The sequence below is a fragment of the Sorex fumeus genome, unplaced genomic scaffold (genome assembly GCF_029834395.1).
Source record: "Sorex fumeus unplaced genomic scaffold, SorFum_2.1 ptg000033l, whole genome shotgun sequence".
Lineage (NCBI taxonomy): Eukaryota > Metazoa > Chordata > Mammalia > Eulipotyphla > Soricidae > Sorex > Sorex fumeus.
In genome coordinates this window covers 35,270,603-35,289,388 of record NW_026606090.1, presented here as the reverse complement: position 1 = coordinate 35,289,388, position 18,786 = coordinate 35,270,603, and the positions used below count along the sequence as shown (strand labels likewise).

At 42.9% G+C, this 18,786-nt stretch overlaps 2 protein-coding genes across 2 annotated transcripts in view; one reads left to right on the top strand and one right to left on the bottom strand.

Moving 5' to 3' along the window:
- Positions 1 to 1,809: 1,809 nt before the first annotated feature.
- Positions 1,810 to 13,727, bottom strand: TXNDC9 (thioredoxin domain containing 9). Its single transcript, XM_056116748.1, has 5 exons — positions 13,603 to 13,727; positions 10,813 to 11,030; positions 5,240 to 5,358; positions 3,222 to 3,476; positions 1,810 to 2,335 (listed from the first exon to the last, which is right to left on the bottom strand). Exons 2-5 carry the CDS (start codon positions 10,999 to 11,001, stop codon positions 2,218 to 2,220), a joined length of 681 nt encoding a protein of 226 aa, XP_055972723.1. The 5' UTR covers positions 11,002 to 11,030; positions 13,603 to 13,727; the 3' UTR covers positions 1,810 to 2,217.
- A 1,202-nt stretch (positions 13,728 to 14,929) lies between these two features.
- EIF5B (eukaryotic translation initiation factor 5B) overlaps positions 14,930 to 18,786 on the top strand; it is a 59,330-nt gene continuing 55,473 nt past the window's right edge. The window contains exon 1 of the mRNA XM_056116732.1: positions 14,930 to 15,106. Within this exon, the coding sequence (XP_055972707.1) occupies positions 15,072 to 15,106 (35 nt within the window). The 5' untranslated portion in view covers positions 14,930 to 15,071. The remainder of the gene's footprint in view (positions 15,107 to 18,786) is intronic.

The window sequence follows — 18,786 nt, the reverse complement described above, 5'->3', positions numbered from 1 at the left end:
CTCATCCAGAAATTGTTCTATTGAAAAACTCAAGTATGTGGGTTTTGTGGCTGAAATCTTTAGGCTTTCACAGAGTCAGGGATGGGCTACCCCCCACCCCATCTTAACCTATAACATGTTATAATCTCTTCAACAAGGGTTCCGTGGTGAGATACAATATTCACACACTTTCATCTAAGGGAATATTTTTTGATCATTTTTAGCGAATTATAACAAGCAATATAGGGGCCAGAGCGATAGCACAGCAGGTAGGGCGTGCCTTGCCTTGCATGCAGCTGACCCGGGTTTTATCTCCAGCATCTCATATGGTCCTCCAAGTACCGAAAGGAGCAATTCCTGAGTACAGAGCCAGGAGTAACCCCTGTGCATTGCTGGGTGTGACCCAAAAAGCAAAAAAATAACCCCCAAGCAATATAAAAGAAATTACTCAGGGCCTGCTACAAGGGCAGGTTTGAGGGTGGTTGGGAAAACTGGAAATAATTGTGTGGGAAGGTTCAATGGTGGTGGAACTTATGTTGGAATAACGAATGCAATGAACCATTAATAACTTTATAAAAAATTTTAAAATGTTGAACATAGTGGTCAGAGTATATATCCTTATCTTATTCCTGATGCTGGGGAAGGCAGAACCGTGCATATTAGCTGACATTTTCTTAGATGGCTAGTAAAAGATACAGCCCCCACAAATGCAAGGCATGTGCTCCAGTCCCCAGACATCTCCCTGGTCCTGTATTGGATTTTTCAAGTGTGTATGAAGCTTGGTGTTCATTAATCTGTAAACATTCGCTAGAATAGACTGATATAGCCATGCAATTGTGGACTTTACTATTTTCCTTCTTTCAGTTCTGTTCAAAATGTTTTCTCACAGGGCAGGGTTCAACTATACCTGGTGGTGCCTAGGGCCTACTCCTGGCAGTGCTTGATGATCTAGTGGTGGTGGGACTAAACACAGGATCTTTCAGAAATCTATATGTGATCTACCATTACAGCCAGCTTTTTTAAAAGGTGTGTGTGTGTGTGTCTGTGGTGTGTGATGGTGGTACCACACCTCACTATGCTCAGGGCTTACTGGTGGCTCTGTAATCAGGAATCACTCCAGGAGTGCTTAGGGGGCCGTATGCACTATCTTCTCTCTTCTTTTAAGGGTTCTAATTGATCTGCCCTTGTTCTCACCTGTTACCCAATTTCCACTATTTGCTAGGTGACCTTTTATTTTTGAAACATACCCTGGGCCACAAAATACTTATTTAAGCTGGTTTAGGCCTTTATTGTCTGAGGCTTACCTGGGGCATCGAACCTGGGTCAGCTGCGTGCAAGGCAAACACCCTACCCACTGTGCTATGGCTCCAGCCCCATGTACCTCATTCTTGACATCAGTATGTTAAAGAAAATTGTTTGTATTTTTCAGTGAAAAAGAAAAAATAGGTTTTTTTTTTTTTACTTTTTGGGTCACACCCTAGCATCTAAAGCTAGAACTTCTTCCCTTTGCTCCAAATAAAATACCCAATTTCTTATTCTGGTTTAAGATTTTCTTGAGTGTTTGTTTGCTGTATGTGCCTATGAGAGTTTATACTTACACATAAACACACACACACACACACACACACACACAAATCCAATCCACCAGGAACGACTCTTCACTGATAGATATAATTTTATATTTCTTCATTATGCCATTCTACAAGTGCTTCCTGATTATCTTCTAACTGCTTGTCTTAAGCTACATGGACTCTTTAAAATAAGGTAGTATGTTTACAAACTGAGAAAGCTTTTTGCTTCTATCAATTGATTCAATATTAACATGCAGCATACGAAATAAATAAGCAGAGTTCTTTATTAGTTTTTTAAATGTACTCCAGAAGTGAAGAGTATTTATAATTCTTTTAACAAGTACAGTCTGTTATACTAAGTGTCACTCAACCTATTGTAACATTAAGAATTGGTCCTGAACAATTGGCTGAATTCCTATTTCCAATCTAGTAGTTAAAAAATGCAATTGTGAATGGTATAAAGAGGTAAGAACCATGTTGCGATAAAATAAATCTCAAAAATAGAGAATCTAGACAAGTTTTCCTGAACTTAAACATATCTTTCATTGTGATGCAATTGTATAAAACTCCATGAGCATTACATGACCAATGTACTGAAACAAAATTTAAAAAATTAAAGTGTGACTGTAAAGTAAAAAGATGAGTTACAAAGAATTTTAACTGATCTTTAATCATCATCAGAGTCTGAATCATATTTCTTCCCTCGGATAGTTTTCTTTTCCAGTTTTGTGAAGTTTGTTCCAAATTTCTTTTGGCTTTGAAATGGTGGCTCCATTAAATTTCCACTAAAAATAAGCATATTTGAGAAAGTTATTTTTCAAGGTTCAGCAGAGTCAGTGTTTCAATTCATAAAAACCTATTTTTTCTATTTCATTGAAAAATATGAACAATTTTCTTTAACATACTGATGTCAAGAATAAGGTACATGGGGCTGAAGCCGTAGCACAGCGGGTAGGGTGTTTGCCTTGCACGTGGCTGACCAGGGTTCGATTCCCAGCATCCCATATGGTCCCCTGAGCACCGTGAGAAGTGATTCTTGAGTGCATGAGCCAGAGGTAAACCCCTGTGCATCGCTGGGTGTTACAAAAAGCAAAAAAAAAAAAAAAAAAAAAAAAAAAAAAAAAAAAAAAAGGAATGCGGTATATAAAAGGGGGATGGAGATGGAGGGATGAGGGGGGGAAAGAGAGAGCGAGAGCAAGAGAGAGCGCGTGCAAGCGAACACAATGTCTGCCATACAGGCAGGCTGGGGTAGGGGGGCAGGAGGGAAAATGGGGACATTAGTGGTGGGAAATGTACACTGATAAAGGGTTGGATGTTGGAACAATGTACGACCAAAATGAACAACTTTGTAACTGTGTACCTCACGATTTCAATTAAAAAAAAAGGGGGGGGGGATGAGATACACCGCTAATACATGGCTAATAGTTTTAGGCCTTCCTTATGATTGTACTAGCTTTCACAGAATGTACCAACAGAATTTAACGAGAAGCACAGAAAGAAGTCAAGAGTGCTTTTCAAACATTATGGGTATATTCAGCTTACACTTTCTTTGTGAAGGTTTTCTACGTCTAACCCAAAAAGAACTTAGTTCCATAAAATTAACACAAAACAATTTTCTCGATTATTATCAACTTAGTATATAATTAACTTGACTGTTTAACTAAAAATTACCTGTAATTAAGAATATCAGAACAACCAAGTCTCCATTCTAAAGTTTCTGTGGTGAAGTCATCTGTATTTCCTAGGTCAGTAAACCCAACAACATAATCTTGCGCTTTTCCATCCTTTACCAGTGCTAGTGTAGGAATGACTTTGATACGGAGTCTCTCACAAAGGAAAGGTGCTTTCTCCACGTTCAGCTTCAAAAATTTGGTCTCAAGATGTTTCTTAGACAAGATCCCCAAATGTCTGTCTAATATTTTACACCTGTAGAAAATCAAAAGTTGAAACAAAGTTTCTTTTCTGTTAGACTGGAGATTATACCTGGCAGTGTTGAGAGTGGGAGCAGGCAGTACTGGCTTTTAAACCCAGGGCCTTATAAGTCATATTCCAGACCCTGCTGTGTTCTTTTTAATAATCATTATTATTAAGGTTTTAATAATCATTATTATTAAGGGCTGGAGCGACAGCACAGCGGGTAGGGTGTTCGCCTTACAAGCGGCCAACATGGCCGACCCGAGTTCGATTCCTCCGCCCCTCTCGGAGAGCCCGGCAAGCTACCGAGAGTATTCGATATGCCAGACACAGTAACAACAAAGTCTCCAATGGAGACGTTACTGGGCCCGCTCGAGCAAATCGACGATCAACGGGAGGGCCTTTACCTTTACCTTTTACCTTAAGGTTCATCCAATTTTCAACCAACTCAGGCTTGTGTGAGGTGGCTTCCCTTCTATTTTATAAGCTGGCTGGTTCATTTTGAGAGGTAGTAAAATAACCTACTGTTAGAAAGCCAGATATACCTGAACAGTATTAAAAGCAAGTATTAAGCATCTTAAATCATAAGCCATAAGGGCTTCACAAAGTTAGCAAGTCCACGGCAGAAACAAAACCAGTCATTTCTCTTATTTCCTGGTATTTCAAACAATGGCACTTGAGTGGTGATACATCCAATTGACAGGAACTGAAACTTTAAAAACTGGCAGCAGGGGGGACTGCTGGAAGAGCTAAATACGTGTGTGTGTGTGTGTGTGTGTGTGTGTGGCTGTCTCACAATTAATCCCTGGTTCTGCTTGACTCTCCTGAACACTGATGGAAGAGACTCCTGAGCACAGGGCCAGGACACAGTGCTGTATTTAGATGTCATTAAGATGGAACTTGAATGGGATCACTGAGAAGGAACTTTGTCAGTAATCTCTCAGTAAGAGGCATATCAAGATTAAGAACTATGAATATGGTTCATTATGATTCTAAAGAAATAAGGAAAAAAATCTAGAGAAATCTAATGAAGTGACTTTCTATTGAGGAACATGTAAGATATTTTCTTTAAGCTAACATTTCTTTTTAATGACTCACCTCTCTAATGTTTCTCAAACAAATTGTACTATTTTTAGCAATAGATTTTAGTTAATTTTTTTTTCAGTGACAAGTTTTGAATCCAGGGCCATACATCACTATTTAATCTTGTTTCAAAGTAAATACCCCTGACACTATATTCATCCACCAAGTATATTTATCACATGTTACAGCCAATCGTTATCTTGGGCAAGGAACACAAAATATAAGACACAGAATAGACACATCTTCTCTGCCTTTTCAAAGTGAATAGTGTAGTACAGGAGACATCCAATAAACAGTAAACAGTAGCACTCTGATATAATGATAAATCAGCATATTATCTTGCTAAGTATGTCAGAGCCTGGCAACTATGGAATGTGTGTCAACAGAGAGAAAATGATAAGAGGATAGCACTGTAGCACTGTCCTCCCGTTGTTCATCAAGTCTCCATTTTGAGACTTGTTGTTGATAAAAGGGTACATTTTCATTTAAGTTCCCTTATATTTTGGTACGTCACTGCTTTTTAGTTAAGCTTTAAAATAAAATAATAACTGCTTAACTTTAATGTATAGACTTTAAGAACAAAGAAATAACTTCGAAGTGAATCATTTTTCTTAATTTCTTTATTGAGTCAGAGTACCTCTATGCAAAGATCTCATTTTTTATAAAAATCACTAAAAGCAAAAGAAAGTTACCTGAATGTGGTGTCTCTGTAGAAATGGCAAACCACTTTTTTACTCTCCTTCACTTCTTGAAAAAATTCTCTCTCATTAGTAATTTCTCTGTATTCTCCATGTCCTTTAGAAAGCCACTCCTAATTCAGAGTAAAGGAAAGTATTATAATGATTTATCTTTCAGTACCACTTTACATTAAGTGTCTAAATTAGAACAGTATTCTGTAATGAAGTTGATTTCATTATGTGATGAATTTTTCTTTTTCTTTCCTTTTTTTTAACAATTTATGCTTCTAGAGTGCATAATAATTCATAAAGAGGACCTTCTGCAGTATGGTCAATTATTTAACACAGTAGCACTGTAGCACTGTCCTCCCGTTGTTCACTGATTTGCTCGAGTGGGCACCAGTAACGTCTCACAACAAATTGTGAGACTTGTTACTGTTTTTGGCATATCGAATAAGTCATGGTAGCTTGCCAGGCTTAGTTGTACGGGCAAGATACTCTCGGTAGCTTGCCAGACTCTCCAATAGGGACGGAGGAATCGAACTTGGGTGGGCCATGTGCAAGGCAAACGCCCTACTCGCTGTGCTATCGCTTCAGCTCATTTAAGGCAGTATTTTTAAAAATTTTAAACATGTTTTCTTAGAACTTGGAAATTTTATTTAGACTTTAGAAAATAAAACATAAATGATGTTCTCAAACTAGTAAAATTGAAAGCATCTAATCCAAGCCCCGATGCAACTTTAAAAAATATTGCTTATCATGATCATACCCAACTTGGATGGAGCTGAGACTGGACATTACAGTACGAAGAATCTTAGCATCTCAACTCTGAGCTTGTTTCCTTTGAGGCCGTTAGTTTTAATAAAAAGGAAGAGTTGGCTTACAGACAGGAGGTAAGGGGTTGAGTAATTATTTTGGAACTTATTAGGCTATGAATTCTAAAAACCATACACTCTCTCCTCAGTTATTAAAGTGAGAACATAAAGAACTATCCAAGTTGTAAAAATAAGGCAATTTATAGGAAAACTGTAGTTTATAGACTGGAAAATATCTGGTACATGTTATCCCTATACTCTTAAATTTAGAAAGTCCTCTCACACTGGGTTTCAACATAATTGAAACCCTACTGGGTCCTATGCATATATATATATATATATATAAAATTTTTTTTTTCTTTTTGGGGTCACACCTGGCGATGCACTCAGGAATTACTCCTGGCGGTGTTCAGAGGACCATATGGGATGCTGGGAATTGAACCCGGGTTGGCAGTGTGCAAGACTAATGCCCTACCTGCTGTACTATCACTCCAGCCCCAAAGGAAAGATCTTGATTTCATCTCCTCAAATATACCTTGTTTGTGTCCCTCCTTTTTCACACTGAATGTAACATCCAGCCTTCTTATTTTTCTAATTACTTTAAAATTTTTGTAATTAAAAAAACTTTTAAATCGACTCAGTGATACACAGTTACAAAGTTGCTCATGATTGGGTTTCACCAGTGTACATCCCACCACCAATATGTCCAGGCTGCCTGCCCCCTCCCCACTCCCCTGCCCCCAGAACCCCGCCTCTATGGCAGGCACTTTTCTCTTTTCTTCTAATTATTGACCGCCGAACACTAGAAACTCAAGTCCTTTAAAACTGTGGTAGAAGTTTAATGCAGATCTCTAGAAGTGTTCCAGAAAGATAGGGGAAAAATCGGCTTTCCTACTCTGGACTTCAGCTAACACAACCCAGATAATCCTTTTGGTATCCAATTTACACAGGCTCAGGTTAAGCTGACACGCACAGGGATGGGGTGCTTGATATTTTCTTCTTGAAACACATTTATTTTGCAAAACTTTTAAACTTTTATTCAAATATAAATCCTCAATGATGTGACATTTCATAACTCCTTTCTTTGTTGATTAAATTAAGTGCATCCTTTTAAAAAAGGTATCTATTGGGGCTAGTGAGACAGTAGAGTAGATCAGTCACTGACTGGGGTTCAATCCCTGACACCTCATATGATCTAGGAGTGATCCCTTGAGCACTCCACCCCTAACCCCAAACAATGGTTTGTTTTTGTGGTCTTTGGGCCTCATCTGGTAGTGGCTTACATCTGGATCTGTGCTTAGGGATCACTTTGGAAGTGCTTAGGGGATGCTATGTGGGATGAAGGCTGAACTGTTGCCTGCATGGCAAGTGCTTTCCTGAAGTACTACTGATCAGCAATCCCCAGAGTATGTTACTTAAAAAAGGTTAATATGTGTTATCCAATAAACTGAAACCCTTCTCCTTAAGAGATCCACGATAAACCACTTCTGATACACATCTGCATTTAAGACTGAAAGTCTTAAAAAAAAAAGAAAGATCTCTTATTAGTGTTCTCAAGAATATTATTGAGAATATTGGATATTAAAAATATTCTTTCAAAACACATTTCTGAACAATTCATGTATAACAGTATATAAAATCTATCATAAAACATTTAAAAAAGTTAAAAAGGGTGAGATAAATAGAAGAAATATAAAAACAGAATATGTTTTTACAATTTCTTTCTTTGGGGAACACTATCTTTGGAAACCAATAAAAGTTTCAGTTTTTTTCTAAAACTAAACACATACGAATGTAAAAGTAGGAATTCCTTCTGAAATCTTGGCAATTTTTTTCAGAGCCAAGTACTGATAACTTTCTGCAGTTGGCAGAGGACAAATGGTCTTTGGCAGTTAATGTGATCGGTTCTCTTTTGTCATAACTCCCAAATCTGGCTGCTTTGACAACCAGTCATAATACTCTTAGATTCAGACCTAGAGTCTAAGTATCAAGGGTAGAACTTTGTATATAATATATTGTATTGAACTACAATATAGCCCTCTTAGGTGATCCTGGTATAGCCAATAAGAACTTGGTGTTGGGGCTGGAGTGACAGAACAGCAGGTCGGGTGTTTGCCTTGCACACTACCAACCTGGGTTCAATTCCCAGCATCCCATATGGTCCCCCGAGCACTGCCAGGAGTAATTCCTGAGTGCAGAGCGAGGAATAACCCCTGAGAATTGCTGGGTGTAATCCCAAAAAGAAAAAAAAAAAAGAAAAGAACTTGGTATCACTTAATTGGAAGCCACAATGTGCTTTCTATTAATTCAATTAACATTCAATGCTATCATTACAGGTTCCAGATGCATAGCATTATAATTTGCAATCTCTACGTTATCATTATGATCCCCATAAAAAGTAATTTCCAACCTCTACCACATAGCTGCTCCTTCCACCCCCTACCCTTAGAAGAAAAGCAGATTTTGGTTTAAGCATGCTTTTCTTCTAAGAGATAGGTGCCAAAAGGAAGCAGCTATTGATGTAGCATGATGAACAAAAGAGTATGGCTTCACAAAAGTTATCAGATACTGAACTAAATCGTTTATCTGGTAAAAGCTGCTTTGATTTTATTTTGTAGATACTTCATAATTTATCCACTAGATACGTCATAATTTATCCAATTATCCTTGTTATATTGAATTTTCCCCCCTACATTACAAATACTACCTCAATAAACATTGAGATTCTATTAAATATTCATATGTTTAGTGGTTTTTCTATTTACATAGAATTCCTAGGAGTTTGAAAAAAAATGGATGAAAAATATGAGTATTCTGCATTCTACTACTTTTTCCAGTCTAACAGTGGACATTAATATCCCCCACACCCCAATCTTAAGTCTTTCTCTTGTGGGGAAGGAAGATAAGAGGGGGTACACCCCTCTAGTAAAGCTCAGGAGGCCCAGAGCCCTTTTCAGCACTATTCTGCTAACTACCTTGTGCACAGTTCAGTGTGAGGGTCTAAGGATATGGTGCTGCTTGAGTCCAATAGTACCAGAGATTACCCAGGTCATTCCAGTAGTGCTTGGGGGCTGTTAGGGTCATACCTGGCAGTGCTGGGGGCCCTTTGGGACTGCAACCAGAGATTTAGGATACTTGTGGTACGGGGATCAAACCAGGATTAACTGCATATGGCTATTAAACTTAACCTAACTCCTGTACCATCTTCTTGGGCCCCCTCAGATGTTTAATTAAAAATAATTGGTGTACTGTTTCTGTTTGCTTTTTGGGGGTGGAGGTGGGGAGGGCCACACCTAGCTATTCTCAGACTTACTCCTGGCTCCACACCCAGGGATCACTTCTGGCAGGGCTTGGGGGATCATTCAGGATGCTGGGGACAAAAATGCTTGCAAGGCAAACACCCTACCCACTGTACCATTTCTCTGGTCCCTCAGTGTATTGCTTTTAATTGCTGACAACTTCATGTAAGGCTTTACTTTAAAAGAAAAAAAAGAAAAACCCAAACTACAATTGAAAAAAAATTTAAAAGACAGTATTTTCCTGAGTGCAAACCAGAGATTCAGACTTTCTGTATCCATAAAATTATCCTAGTTTAATAACTTTCTCTATTTGAGCAGAAACAATCAGCAGTGAGCTTTACTGTGATTATGAATATAAATTTGTGGTAGAATTTCATTACATAATATCTTTTTTTTTGTTGTTGTTTTTAGACCACACCTTGTGGGGCTCAGGAGAGTTTGTGGGATGGTAGGGATGGAACCTGCATCCTTGCAGGCTGTGTGCAAGGCAAATGCCTTCCCTCCTGCACTACCTCTCAGGTCCCACACATTATCTTAAATACTTAAATACCAACACACTGTCTTCTATTTACTAACCATTAAGACTTTCCCCCCATTTCATAGCAATTCTTCTAAACTATAAGGGTGCAATCAGATCAAAGAAACTACAGCTACACAAAGAAAGCTTTTAGTTTTAAATTAAATCTCATGTTTAGGCACAATCAATTAAAACTGGCAATAACATGTTTCAAAATAAAGTAAATCAAAAGAAACGAACTGTAGGTGGGGGGTGGAGCGAGGGAGATTAGAGACAAACCTAGTGGTACTCAAAGGCTTTTCCTGGCTGTGTTAAGGAATGACCTCTGGTGTTCATATACGGTGCAGGGATTGAACCGGGGTCAGCAACATGCAAAGCAAGCATCTTAACCCCTGCACTATACCTCTAGCCCCAGGCACCTTTTAAAATCAGCTTAGAGAATCTGATAAACCATATGGTTTCTATCGGTCTACAACTCTGAGAAGAGGCCACACTTATATTCAAGGATAGAGCTATGTCCACTTTCATAACTAAGCAAACATTTTGAAAAAGCCACACCATTACACATTACACTGGAAATAACTGGATTTTCTTCACTATAAATTGCCTTTGAGCACACCCAAATTATGCCAAAATTTACTGACAGCAAGGGAGAAGCAGTACACTTAATGCTTCCAGTGCTCTTTCTAGTTTAGCTTCTCAACACACATATGAACTCATAAAGTAATGATGGGCACAGGTTTTTTCTCGAGTTGTGGCTTAGTATACGGATCAGACCAATTCTAATGTATTTCTACCATTATCTACTTCCCTGAAGAAATTTTTAACAGTAACTTTTCTGAAGGCAAAAACTCAATGATGGGAACTTGAAAGGTGACCACTGCAGCACACATACATATATAAGTTGTTAGGAGCATACTGTTATAGCAATTTCAGAAAGCAGGGCAGAGAGGTTACTTGTTTCTGCTGCTGAGCTTTTCTTAGTGCCTCAAGTCTCTTTTCTTTGAGGTGCTCCAATTCATCCTCATCCATCTGATCCAGTTTCTGAATTTCAGAATCCAAATGTTCTTCTACTAGTTTGGTAGTCTGAAGCAGCTGATTCTCTAGAACTTTTGCAAACATGTCAACAGAATCATGTGTCTCCATTATCCTAAGTGGTAAAATTTAGCTCGAAGCTGGGAGGAAAGAAAAAAGAAATTAATGGTAGGCAAAGTTTTCTATGTTATTTAAAAAAAATTCTAGCAAGTATATAATTGCAATCCACAATGTTTTGCTGATGGAAACCAAGAAGTTCTTATTAGATTTAGGAATTTTTATTTAAAAGTTTTTACATTTAATTTCCAGTACATAATAAAAAAAACCACCTTGAGCAATAATGACCTGCTTCTGATTTATTTTGTGTTTTATGATAGTAAAGCAAAGATAAATTTTTAAAGCCATCAGACCAGAGAGATATGGGAAATTATACCTACTGAAACACATGAACAATCTGTTTCCTACCAAAGGAAAAAGAGCAAAATTTCTTTTGAATTGACTGTTAATAATGAGGTATTTCTTTTGTTGGGGGGGGGGGGTGGGCACACCCAGTGATGCTCAGGATACCATATGGTGCTGGGAATTTAACCAGCATGCAACAAAATTTGTGTCCAGTCCCTTGAAATTCCTGTTTTATTTTGAGGCCACAACCAGTTGTGCACAGAGCTTACTTCTGGTGGGGCTCAAGGGACCATGTGTTGTGCCAGGGATCTAACCTGGGTTGGTGGGCAAGTCAAGTACCCTACCCACTCCACTATCTCTTCCATTAAACTCAAGTGCTCTCCATAATCGCATGTGGGTATCATTAACGGGATCTTGCACGATAATCAATGGCACAGCTCACAGAAGGGTTTAACTCCAGCGAGGTTTCACACATACTATGTATATACTGCTTCAACACAGAAAAGAGTGAAGAACAAAGTTTCCATGGTTTTTGCTTAAACGATTTTCATTTCTTTAGTGCCTAAGAAATCTCATTACAATTGGTGGAAAGAACAGTTCCCGATGTTCCAAAGTTTTAGTTTTTATTTCTGTTTTCTCAGTACCTAACAAACTTACGCACTGCAAAGATTAAGGATACTGACTTGCTGATATTAAGTTAACACTGATGGAAAGCAATAAACACTCTACATATTGGAGCAAGTGCACCAGCATTTTGAACTATCATTGGTCCTAAAATTACATCTTGGAAACAGAAATTCAACAGGGAGAAATTTATTTTTGAATCTTCTCTGTGGACCAACTCTCCAGTTCTGTTGCCTATGGCCACTTGCTGCCCTTACTGTGTCTTTAAATCCCACAAACACCAGAGACCCTAAGAGATAAATTGTATCTCTGTTCCCAGCTCATTTATTACCACAGAAATATGACTGACCACTTTCTATAAAAGCAAGCCAGTGCCAGAACTAACAGGTAGCAGGGACTTGCCTTACATGTGGTTGACCCAGATTCAATCCCCAGCGTCCCAAATGGTCCCCAGAGCACTGCCAGGAATAACCCCTGAGCACTGCTGGGTGTGGCCCCCAAACAAATACAAAAGCAAGCACAAAGCTATTGCACCTCAAATAACCAGGACTCATTTGCAAACACAATTTAAGTCACTGACAGGTTCTTAGAAACTGAAGCTTTATGCAAAACCGACAGGTACTTGGAAATAGCAACTTTATATGAAACACAAGTGCAGGCCCTAGGATGTAAATTTGCCCAACCTCAGTGGGGCATATATATTTTTTCTCATCACAGTTAAAAAGGAGAAGACTAAGCAAAACCACTTTATTCCAGATTTGTTATACTGAAGCAATTTAAAACATCTAAGGAAACCCCAAGCTCACGCCCACGGAAGCTGAGAGAAATGTCGCTTTTTTTTTTTCCCTTCGGAGACAGGCAAAGGAAAAGGATACTGGTTACATCTCTGTATATCCATTCAGGGCAGCAGTGCATGAAACACAGCAGGACGCACAATGAATACTCTTTAGTGTTGAACGAACGTGTGTCTTGCTCAAGTTACTCTTTAGTCCCCAGAGTACCTGCGTTTAGTTAGCCAATTCCAGCTTCTCACAGTGCTCTCAGAGTTTTAATGGAGATGCAGTAGAGACATGATAAAAGAATTTGACACTGGCCCCCCCACGAAAATTGTGACCCTGACTCAAGGCTGGGGCTTGGTGAAGCAGAGAAGTGGCCAGAAGACACCGATTTTACTAGCGACACGCTAATAATCTGAGTTTTATAGGGTGAGTTCAGAACGTAATTTTAGCATAAACGGGAGCAGAAGTGTCCTGGAGCTGTTTTGGGGTCCCGGGGTGATGGGCACTATTATTCCGTAAGAGGAAGCGTGGCGAAGGTGCAGAGGTGCCCAGGGTGTGGCGAATCGTCCGTCAGGCACTCGAATTGGCGCCCTGACAGGATCTTCCGAAGAGCTAAGCGGGGCGTCAGGAGAGCTGAGCGGAGTGTCAGGAGGGCTAGCCCGGGCGCTCTGACGGGCGCGTCAGGAGAGCCTGTCAGGGCGCGCCGGGCCGTCTCCGGCCGCTGCCTTGGGCGCCGCTCGCAGAGCCGCCGGGCGGCTGAGGGCAGAGCCGGGTGCCCCCGACCGACTTCAGCGCCTCCGAGCCGCATGCGCCAGGCTCCGTGGCCGCGGCCCTCCCCCGGCGCTGTCCGGCGACTGATCGGCGCCGGGCCGCGGTGGCCGTTTCCTCCCACCAACCTCGGCCTCACCTGAGCTACCGGCGACACGGAAACGCTGAGGGGACGAGCGCTCCCCAGACACCGATCTCCCACGCCCTGACGCGCAGCGGCGGCGGCCGCGGGCGGAAGATCGCCGGGACTCGGGTCCTCATTGGCTGCGAGCCTCACGCGATACCGCCCGCGATGCCCGCGGAAGTCAGGGGGCGGGGCGCGCACGCGCGCACCGAGCTCTTCCGGCCGCCCGCCCTCCACTCGCGGCAGCGCTTCCTGTCAGCCGGTGAGCGGAGCGTGCTGGGAGCTGGAGTTTGTCCGCGCGCGGCCAGGGCTTGTCACACTTCGCAGGGAGCCGCGGTACCACGCCTCAGGGAGAGGACTCTGGTCCTGTTCGGGACCTCATCTTCGCTCCCAGCCACTGCGGCTTGAGTGTTCCCCTTGGAAGGAAGGTCGAGGCACGCTCGTCTCCGCTCCGTCCGGGTGTGCCCGCCACGCTCCTCGGTTTCCGGCGATTCCTTTCACAGGTGTTGATAACTCGCCCTCTCTCAAGCGAGTCCATACGTATTTGTGCTTTTTATTTGAGTTTTTTGATTTCTTATCGAATCACCACAAGATAGTTCCAAAGCTTTTATGTTTCAGTCACAGTGATGGAACATCCATCCCTCCACCAGTGCACATTCCCCACCACCAATGTCTCCAGTGTCCCCCCATCTCACCCTCCCCCTGCCTCTGTGGCAGACAATTTCCCCCATACTCTACTTTGGGGCGTTATGGTTTGCAATACAGATACTGAGAGGCCATCGTGTTGATCTACTATCAGGTATTTGTGCTTGTAAAATAAATACCGCACGACGCACCGAGATAAAGCAGTTTTCTATTTCTTGGGGTTTTGTTTTGGGGCGGGGGACCCGCCGAGAGGTTGGGGGCTCGAACCCGGGTTGGCCAATCGCCGGGCCTGCCAGCTGTAACTAGCTCTAATTGCGCCCCGGACTAATTTCTCCGGGATGCTTCCCTTGAGAGGCCCCCAGGAACTCAGGCACTGCGGTTCTTTACTGAACGCCACGCAGTCGGGAGTCGATCGGCCGAAGGGAACTGCAGGGTCTGCTTCGGCATCGAGATCCAGCGCCCGTCGGCGGCGGCTTTCCCTCGCGCGCAGCAGCCGACCCCGCTGGCTCTTCAGCCTCATTGTTCGCCTCGGCGTTCTAGAACCCGGAAGGGGCTCGGGCGCCTGCGCCCGGAGAGCGCCTTCCGACAGGGGGCGCCCGGGCTCCCGGCGGCTCGCGGCGACGCTCTATCCGCCGCGCCGCTCTCGATGCGCCGCGCCTGCGTCCCCACGCCGAGGCGGCGGGGCGCTGCGCGTGCGCACTGCGCGCTCACACCATATGTGCCCTGTCCGGGTGCGCGGGTCTGTGGAGAGCCGGCTGCGGGCGGCGGCGGCGCCGTGGGACGGAGTGTCTGCGAGGGCCCGAGCCGACGGCGGGGGCCACGGGCGCCGTTGACACACGATGGGGAAGAAGCAGAAAAACAAGAGCGAGGACAGGTAGCCAGTGGTGGCAGCCGCGCTCGAGAGCGGGTCGCGCGGGCTCGGCCGGCGCGGGTGGAACGGGGCGAGGCGCGAGCCCCCGCGCCCCGGTCACCGGGGCCCGACCCGGAGGGGCGCGCGGGCCCGAGAGTCAGCTGGGGCGGCTGGTTCCCCGGGCTGGGGGCGCGGGCCCGCGGGTCAGCTCCGGGCGGCTGGTCCCACCCGGTCTTCAGGAGCTTCCCTGTCCCGGGGAGATTCCGGCTGAGGAGCGGGGTTCCCGCGGTCCCGAGGATCAGGTCCGGGCGGCTGGTCCCCCCGGTCCTGAGGAGCGGGGTGCGCGGGCCCGAGAGGCCGGCTCCGTCTGAGGAAATTACCGGGCCCGAGGAGCGATTTCGCGGGCCACCTCCGGACGGCTGGTCGCGCCGTCTGAGGAGATCCCGGGCCTGAGGAGCCGGGCTCCGGCGTGGCCAAGCCGGGCCCCGAGGTCAGGCAGAGTTCGGCCGCGGGGTCGCGGGAGGCGTCGCCCCGCTCCCGGAAATTCGGGCCGAGCCCGACCCGGTTCTCCCTTGTGGGGCCGGTGGCCCGGACAGCCTCGGCGTCTGGCGCTTTCCGCCTTCCGGCTCCCGGGCTCTCGAGCACCTCCCCTGAGGGGAGGAGGCGACGCCGACCCCCGGGACTGCTGCTGACGAGACGCCGACGGGAGCGCGACTGGCCGGCCCGAGAGTCCGGGGGTTTCGGAACGGTGCCGTGCGCCCGGCTGGAGTGTCTGCGCTTTTGTTCCCTTCTGCTGGGCGCTTGCTTCTGGGAGCGAACATCTGTTACTTTGCACCTTGGTGGACCCAGTTGGCTGGGTTCGGAAACTCGGGGGAGGAGTCAGTTACTTGCAAAGCGGCGAACCAGAAGCCCCACGCGAGGCAGTCCCAGAGCTGGAGCGAGATTACCAGCAGTTAGTCCCGAAGCAGGAGTGAGATCACTAGTTCTGAGTCAGTCCTGAAGCTGGAGCAAGAGCACGAGTTACGAGTTAGTCCTGAAGCTGGAGTTGAGAGTAGGAGTTACGAGATAGTCCTGAAACTGCAATGAGATCACTAGTTATGCGTTGGTCCCGAAGCCGGAATGGGAACTCTAGTTATGAATCAGTCCTGAAGCTGGAGTGAGATCACGAGTTAGGAGTTAGTCCCGAAGCTGAAATGGGACCACTAGTTATGAGTTAGTTCCGAAGCTGGAATGAGATCATTCGTTATGAGTTGATCTCGAAGTTGAAAGAGGTCATTAGTTATAACTTAGGCAGTCCTGAGGTTGGAATAGGATAACTAGTTATGGGCTGGGATCTGGGGTGTTTTCTTAAGCTGGCACTCACTGGTGAGTGGAGTTACCCAGGCGAGGCATGGATTTAATAACAGGTCTACTGGAGGAAGTTAAATCAATTGAAGAGTAGACTTTGTTGTCAAACCTGATAAATATGAAAACGTAAGCAGAATTCTAGGTGATTAAATGGAGTAATATTTCTCACTTTTTGACAGCATTTTTGGGATACATCCCCCTTTCCTCTCCACCCCCACCCCCACCCCCACCCCATCTCCGTGGGTATTTCAAAGCAAATCTCAGCATTCGCTCATGTGTAAATCCCTCAGGTATATCTGAAAGACCAACATCGGAAAGGTTTAAACAGCCACAGAAACATGACATGAAACACGGCCAAAGACGTCATCATTAAACTTTAGGAGTATTAACAAGTGATTTCAGACCCATTGTCAATAACCAGTCAAGTTTTTACATTTTTCTGAATCATATTAGAATTATGTTAGTACTTACAGTATTTGATTCAGGATTGTAAAAGTCTGTTCTTTAGTTTAAAAAAAAAACACTTTTTTTCCTTTCACTTGCAGTTTTTCTTTCCCAGACTTTCACAATTGGAAAAAAGCTATTCTGAGGAAAGGTGTTCTGAGGAAAGGTCTGTGGTTTTTAAGAGAGAAGTGAATATCTCGTTGATTTTATGTGGATAACAAAGTTTACGAACAGTGGCAAGGGGTTTTTGTTTTTAAATAGAATTTTGCTTGAGTACTTTTCAAATTGTAGCTGAGAAATAATAGCATTGTTGTTGAAGTCCTGTTTGACTACAAGGGCTTAGCTTTTAAAAATTTGTCGTTCCACATTATTTTGGAGTGGGAGAGGGGTAGAGAAGTACCAGTGTTGTGTGAGCTAGTTTGCTTTGATCTCTGCACATTTAAATAGTGCTTTAAGGTTATTTTCAACTTTAATAAAAGGAACAATTTTAAACAATACAAGAACTGAGAAGAACATCTAGAAGATAAAGCTTGTTTTAGGATTGATACTCTGTAAAATTAAATGATTGATTTTATTCCTTTTTTAAGACCCATCATAAAGATTTTATATTCATCCCACTTCTTTATTCTCAAACTATTATAAGCCAAACGTTTCTAGCCAGGAAGAATTAAATGAGAAATGATCAGCTTTCTACTGGATAAGGAGTTGGTAAGACTGAGCCTCTTATTAGGTTTTGGAAACATGAAATATATAACAAAATTTTTATATTTAAATATTAAATATAGTAAGATTAAATATTGCCATTATAAAAGGCAATATTATTTTTCTATGACCGTCCCAGTCATCATTTACACAATGGGACCTCCTTTTGGGGATTATTTTGAGCTCTAGCGCTGTCCTGTGCATTTACACAGTATGAAATGTTCTTTTAATTGTAGGAACAAAAGAATATGGGTTATCTTTTTGTAAGTTATACAAAGAGTGGCACCTGTAATGACTTAAAATCTGCTTTTAAGGACAGAAAACGCTTTTGTCATTAAGGACAAACTTCCTCTTCTCTTGGAAGTTCTATCTCTGAAGCAGCTGCCTAGTCTTTAGATAGTTGCCTTCTATTAGACATTGGTCCGGCTTGTAAGGTATGAATCAGTGTGACTTTCTTTTCCTGGAATAGAAGATGTGACCTGCTTAAGGAACATGTTCAGAGTAGGTGAATTTGAGTAGGTGAATTTATGTATGAGTTGAAGCGTGCTCAGAAGCTTCCCAGACAGGAAGCAGTATAATTGGCAGGTTGTCCAAATAGTCTAGTGTAACAAAGGAATTTTTTTCTCACTTGTAGAAATTTGAATTAATGAAATCTTGCTTTAGATACGAAAAGAATAAGATAGTTTGAGGATTTGGGGGGGGGGGGTTTGTTTCTACACTGATCATTTAGGAAGCTGTCGTGTTAGAGAAACCATGCTGGTTTGCCATAAATGATTAAAAAAAGATAATACACTTTATAGTAACCTCTGTGACCTTCTAAGTTAGTGATCTTGTTGGAAAGTTAGTACAGCTACTTTTGATATTATTTGCTTACTGATTTTACTTTGCTTACAAGTTTGTTCCAGTCTTGGAGTTCTCTAAGGTGAACAGCCTTTTTTTTTTTTTCTTTTTCTTTTGGATTTTTTGGCTCACACCCCGCAGTGCTCAGGGGTTAGTCTTGTCTCTGCACTCAGGAATTACTTCTGGCAGTGCTCGAGGATCATATGGCATGCTGGGTATCTAACCCTGGGTCAGCCACGTGCAAGGGAAATGCTCTACCATTATACTATTTTACCGGCCCTGTGTACGAAGTCTTAACTGAGAAATTGAATCAGCAATTGAACAGCAATTCTCAAATTTTTGTTCTAGAACCCCTTTATTTTTTAAAAAAA